The sequence below is a fragment of the Zeus faber genome (assembly GCF_960531495.2).
Source record: "Zeus faber genome assembly, chromosome: 12".
Taxonomy (NCBI): domain Eukaryota; kingdom Metazoa; phylum Chordata; class Actinopteri; order Zeiformes; family Zeidae; genus Zeus; species Zeus faber.
Genome location: NC_137196.1, coordinates 22,277,167 through 22,283,752, shown reverse-complemented (window position 1 = coordinate 22,283,752; position 6,586 = coordinate 22,277,167). Strand labels below are relative to the sequence as shown.

At 42.7% G+C, this 6,586-nt stretch overlaps 1 protein-coding gene across 1 annotated transcript in view; it reads left to right on the top strand.

Moving 5' to 3' along the window:
* Positions 1-379: 379 nt before the first annotated feature.
* The window catches only part of sgip1b (SH3GL interacting endocytic adaptor 1b), a gene marked incomplete at its 5' end in the record, with an annotated part of 23,001 nt that continues 16,794 nt past the window's right edge, over positions 380-6,586 (top strand). Inside the window, 2 exons of the mRNA XM_080010446.1 lie at positions 380-433; positions 555-606. Of these exons, the coding sequence (XP_079866572.1) occupies positions 380-433; positions 555-606 (106 nt within the window). The remainder of the gene's footprint in view (positions 434-554; positions 607-6,586) is intronic.

Sequence of the window (6,586 nt, the reverse complement as noted above, 5' to 3'; positions counted from 1 at the left end):
GATATCAGAGCACAGTGCCTTATGTCAGTGGTTCTTAAAGGAGAAGTTGGTTTTTTTTTTCAACCTGAATCTTTCAAATTGATCCAGTTTTGGGAGAAGAGCTCCTGCCAAAAGGCCGTGCAACAGGGCAATCGTGGTCAGCTGAAGAACATGGCATGATTGCCCCACTGAAGCCATTCCATCAGAACTGGATCAATTTGGAAGAGTCTAATATAATACCAGTCACTCAGATGGACTCCCAACGGGTTTTCATTCGACGGAGGCAGAAGTCTCCCGCGGCTGCACCGGCGAATCGGCCTCAACGTGTCGGCGGCGGTATTCAGGGTAAACCTATCTTTAGACCCGTCGGGGTCAAAGGTCAGTTTTACAACCGGGGCAGATGTCATGTCACGGCGTGGAGGAGGGCGGGCGCGAGAGGAACGGGCGGCGCTGGGTAAACGTCGTCTGGTCGGGGGCCGCTCCGACTGTCGGGGCGCAGACAGGAGATGCGCCACCGGGTTAGAAACAGGGTCAACTCTATAACCGGGGTGTTATATCTGGACCCCTCTGCACAGCTGGTCGTCACCGCTACCCTGCCACCCGGCGTCAATACGGAGACCGGAGACGGTGGGGTCAAGGTGAAAGCGGGGTGAAAGTGGAATTTTCGGGAGCCGTCCGGAGGTCCCGCGTCTATAAAACGTAGAAAACAAACGGGAAAAAAAACAAAAAAACACCGATTGCCTTTTGTTCTGGTTAAACTGGCGATCTCCATCTTCAGTTCTTGGAGAGCATTATCATATTGTAATTGGATCTGAATGTGAAAATAACCGGTCCAAATTCCTTACAGTAGGTAGTGTCTTTACTGGGCGAGTGATAATATACACAAACTTTAAAAAATAGCAATAGTAGTGCCAGGTTTCACAATGAAGAATGCTCATTGTAAAACACAAATTATAATATAACCACACTAGACTAGGAATGATCTGGGCTGTCAGCGATCTCTATTAGACGATCTGCGGTGTGTGTGTGTGTGTGTGTGTGTGTGTGTGTACAGGCCGGGGATGGCTGCATACCTTGTTGTAACTTTTGGCATGGGATCCACAGCCTCCGTCTCCGGGAGGAGCCTGTGGGATCGCGCGCCAAATACACAGAGCACACGCAGTATACAAAAAACGTTGTGAATTCTACATGATTCTACATTGTTTTTTAATTATCATTTTTTAAAATGATTTTAAGCGACTCCTGCGTGAGCATCCGCCGGCGCTTGTTTAACGGCCGGCAAATACCCGGCTCGGGTTTTTACAAGGGGAGGAAAAGCCTCCGCGAGTGCGTCTGACTAAAACAGTCAGTAACATGAGAGGGGGAACCACACTACCACTAAATCAGTAAAATAGGAACCCAGAGTCACTGTAATTTGGGAGGGAGCTGGTTAACCACTCCTCATAATGGATGGTGTTTCTGTTTAGCCTGAGGCGTTGGAGCTGAGGTCGTATGCAAACAAGGCAGAGCCTCGGCCTCTGACTCTGTTTCCATGGAAAGTAGGCTGTCTATCTATCTATCTATCTATCTATCTATCTATCTATCTATCTATCTATCTATCTATCTATCTCTAAATCTATCATCTATCATATGCATGCATGTATGTATGTATCTATTTATCCATCTATCTATGTATTTATAAATCTATCCATCTATCATCTATGTATCTATCCATCTATCAATGTATGTATGTATGTATGTATGTATGTATGTATGTATGTATGTATGTATGTATGTATGTATGTATCTGTCTGTCTGTCTGTCTGTCTGTCTATCTATGTATCTATATATGTATCTATATATGTATGTATCTATCTATCTATCTATCTATCTATCTATCTATCTATCTATCTATCTATTTATAAATCTATCGATCTATCGTCTATGTATGTATGTATGTATGTATGTATGTATGTATGTATGTATGTATGTATGTATGTATGTATGTATGTATCTGTCTGTCTGTCTGTCTGTCTGTCTGTCTGTCTGTCTATCTATCTATCTATCTATCTATCTATGTATTTATAAATCTATCCATCTATCATCTATGTATCTATCCATCTATCAATGTATGTATGTATGTATCTGTCTGTCTGTCTGTCTGTCTGTCTGTCTGTCTATCTATCTATCTATCTATCTATCTATCTATCTATGTATTTATAAATCTATCATCTATGTATCTATCCATCTATGTATGTATGTATGTATGTATGTATGTATGTATGTATGTATGTATGTATGTATGTATGTATGTATGTATGTATGTATGTATGTATGTATGTATGTATCTGTCTGTCTGTCTGTCTGTCTGTCTGTCTGTCTATCTATGTATCTATATATGTATCTATCTATCTATCTATCTATCTATCTATCTATCTATCTATCTATCTATCTATCTATTTATAAATCTATCGATCTGTCGTCTATGTATGTATGTATGTATGTATGTATGTATGTATGTATGTATGTATGTATGTATGTATGTATGTATGTATGTATGTATCTACCTGTCTGTCTGTCTGTCTGTCTGTCTGTCTGTCTATCTATCTATCTATCTATCTATCTATCTATCTATCTATCCATCTATCTATCTATCTATCTATCTATCTATCTATCTATCTATCTATCTATCTATCTATCTATCTATCCACAGCGGTCTATGATAATAATGTCACCCACGGCAGGCCTTCTTCTCCTTCCGTCATTCTGGAACTATCCCTTTAAACGATGACGTCATTCTCACTAGCACTTTTTTTCTTTCTTTCTTTTTTTTCCTCTCATCACATTTCATTCGTTCAGCTTTTTCTGCCCAGAGACAATTGGACATCTCTCTGGTGCGGAACACTGCCACCTCCAGGTGATACAATGCACTTGCATGCCCAGAAAATTCAAAGGGTGAACTGTCATGGGGATAATTTAAAATGACAGTTATCCAGTTATCGTTGCATTGAATACTGCAAACTATTCGGGACTAAACTTTCAATGGTCCAATGGATTTAGTGGTGGAGGAAGTACTCAGACTTGTTTTAATGAAGCGCAAATACTGACACAAAATGACCGGCAAAGGTACCACATTCAGTAACTTATAAAGGTATTTAAGTACTTGCGGTAACATTTACTCAAAGTATTACATTTAAAAGTACTTAGTCATATTCAGTGTCCCGATAAAACAGTTTATAATACTTAAATAAAGTAAATAAAGTGCGACTGGAGCTTTTTTTCCTGCAGATGAGTGCTGATGCAGATCCTGACCACAAGCTACAAAGAAACGTCGTTTAGTTGGTGTCATTCACATAAAAACATAAATATAAATACGGAGTTTTTTTTATATGAATAAAACCTATTGATAGTTGCTATTAACTGTAGGGGAGTAAAAGTGGAATGTCTCCCAAATATCCGAGTAACTTCGATACCTGAAGAACGCAGTGGCTTTGTTACTTTCCACCACCGCCCACCCTGTTGTTATAAATGTTCAAAATCCCAAATTAGAGACAGTATTGTGAAATACTAAAGAAAACTAGTACTAAAAACTGTCTGTGATCCTTTAACAGGGACGCGAGTGGCAGTGGTGTTGTACTGCCATCTAGTGGTGGAGTATTATAAAGCGTCTTACACCCGGTCATAGCGTTCCCACAGCCAGTGGACGAGCCTTTTCTTTTTTCTCTCGTGTCTCACGTTCGACGTCACGCAAAGGGTCGTGTCGTGTTTCCAGCGCAAAGCAGCGTGAGGTATCCACGCCCGCGCGGTGCGGGGGGGGGGACGAGTCCGGGCCTTGGGCGGCGGGGAGCGGAGACGCGCCTCCGGTTTCGTCGGAGGAGCGTCTATTCATCTATTCACGCGCCAACGTCCGGTAAACGGGGCGAAAATGAGCGCGTCGACACGGATGTCATGTCCCCATCACTGCCGATAGGAGCTGGAGCCGATAAATAGCCGATAAATACCCATGACTACCGCGGAGTCATTTGTCCCCGGAATGAATGCTGATCGTAACCTTTCCCACTAAAGGCCAAGGCCAAATGGTGGCGAGTGTTGGCAGGTCTTTGGTGCAGTGGAAAAGAGACACGAGAAATGATCGTTGTTCTTATTATAGACACCAACAACACTGTACTTTAAATCCAGCCTTATCACTGATGGCATAGGTACATTCATTGATATGCCTGAATTTTTGCCCGTGACACACACACACACACACACACACACACACACACACACACACACACACACATACACATTTAACTCTCTTATATTTTCTGAACAATTGGAGGTCATTCGCTGGGAGCAGGTCAGGTGTGTGTGTGTGTGTGTGTGTGTGTGTGTGTGTGTGTGTGTGTGTGTGTGTGTGTGTGTGTGTGTGTGTGTGGCACGCGCTAGTCGATCATTTAAATGGCCTTGTCCCCAGATGGGGTTGGGCGGGGATGTGAACCTGTAGAGCTTGTGCAGCGTATGAATGAATGAATAAATGAATGAAAGGAATTGAATTGAGATCTTTATTTAATCAGGTAGTCTCATTGAGATTGAAATCTCTTTTACGAGAGAGATCTGAGATCAGAACATACAGAATATAAAAGGGCAGAGGAAAGAGGACAAACATAATCCAATCACACAATGATATGTCAAAGTCATTGAGAATGCAAAGATGGCACAAGTATCTGAGTCGAAGTGAATATGGGTCTTTGAAGAAGATGAACATACCTCAACAGATAGATAGATGGATAGATAGATAGAATTTTGGGATACCGATCAATGTAAGATTCCCAAAATTACAACTGTTTTTACGTATGATACGTCACTGATCAGCCACAACATCAAAACCACCACTAATAACCACTAATATTGTGTAGCTCCCCCTCATGCCTCCAAAAAAGCTCTGACCCGTGGAGGCATGGACTCCACAAGAGCTCTGAAGGTGTCCTGTGGTATCTGGCACCAAGACGTTAGCAGCAGACCCTTTAAGTCCTGGAAGTTGTGAGGTGGGGCCCCCGTGGATCGAGCTTGTTGTTCCAGAACATCCCACAGACGCTGCATCTGATCGGACCCTAACCCTGGCCATCCACATGATGTAGAAGAAAAGGTGATTCATCAGACCTTCTTCCATTGTTCCATGGCCCAGTTCTGACGCTCAGGTGCCCGTTGTAGGTGCTTTCGGCGGCGGACAGCAGGCAGGATGGGCAAGAAGACCCGCTGTTTTAGAGACGCTCTGACCGAGTCGTCTGGCCATCACAATTTGGCCCTTGTCAAAGTTGCTCAGATCCCCTCCCCTTCATCTCCGAAATTCCGAAAAAATCTTAGCACAACAAATTACTCATCACATGTCCTCCAGTGGTCCATTTGAATTATTTCAGTCTGGATTCAGAGCGCTCCACTCCACTGAGACAACCCTCACTAAAGTGGTTCATGATCTTTTATGAGCAATGGACACCGTCACCTCCTCAGTAGTGTTATTACTCGACCTCAGTGCTGCTTTTGATACTGTTGACCGTAACCTATTGCGAGATCACCTTGACACGTCTATTGGCATTAGAGGTTTGGTACTTTCCTGGTTTAGATGTTATTTTTCAGAAAATACACACCATGTAATGCATGGCAATGTGTCCTCTGAATATTGTAGTGTTACTTGTGGGGTCCCGTAGGGATTAGTACTTGGTCCTTTACTGTTTAGCATCTATATGTTTCCTTTTGGAGATATTGCACACAAATATGGAATTGGCTTCCATTGCTATGCTGATGACACCCAACTATACATGCCCTAAGAACTAACTAACGCACGCAATGGTCAGACCCTAGAGGCATGTCTGGCTGAAACGAAATGGTGGATGTCTTGTTATTTCCTGCTTCTAAACTCTGAGAAAACTAAGATGCTGGTTATCGGTCCTGCTAGGCACAGGCACCTGTTGAATGATACCACTCTGAACTTTGATAGCTGTACTATTACCCAATGTAGCTCAGCAAAAAAAAAACAAAAAAAGTATTTATATTTACACCCACTCGCTCCTTTCAACTGCCTATTAAGAACATTACCAGAAGTGCATTCTTTCATCTTCACATTATTGCTAGAATATGGCCCATTCTATCCACGAGTGATGCAGAGACCATAGTCCATAGTTGTAACATCCCGCCTAGGTTGTAATGTTTTGCTCTCTGGCACTTCCCATGCCTAGTATTAAAAGCCTGCCTAGTATTAAAAGCCTTCAGTTAGTACGAGACACTGTGGCTAGAATCTTGACCAGGACCAGAAAGTTTGATTATATTACCCCTGTAGGGGCCACCTAGCACTGGCTCCCGGTGTACCTCAGATGGGACTTTAAGGTTTTGCTACTTACCTATAAAATACTACATGGCCGAGCACCTTCCTATCTGACTGATTTAGTGGTACCCTATGCACCATCTGGACCCTTTTTAGAGACTCCGAGATTCAAAAAGAAGTCTGCAGGCTCCAGAGCATTCTCACTTGGGGCCTTGTGCTCTGGAACGCCCTACCTGCGGAAATCAGAGCTGCTTCTTCAATAACATTGTATAGAAGTACAATATCCTATGATTTGTCATGTTATACTATCATTGTTACCCACTC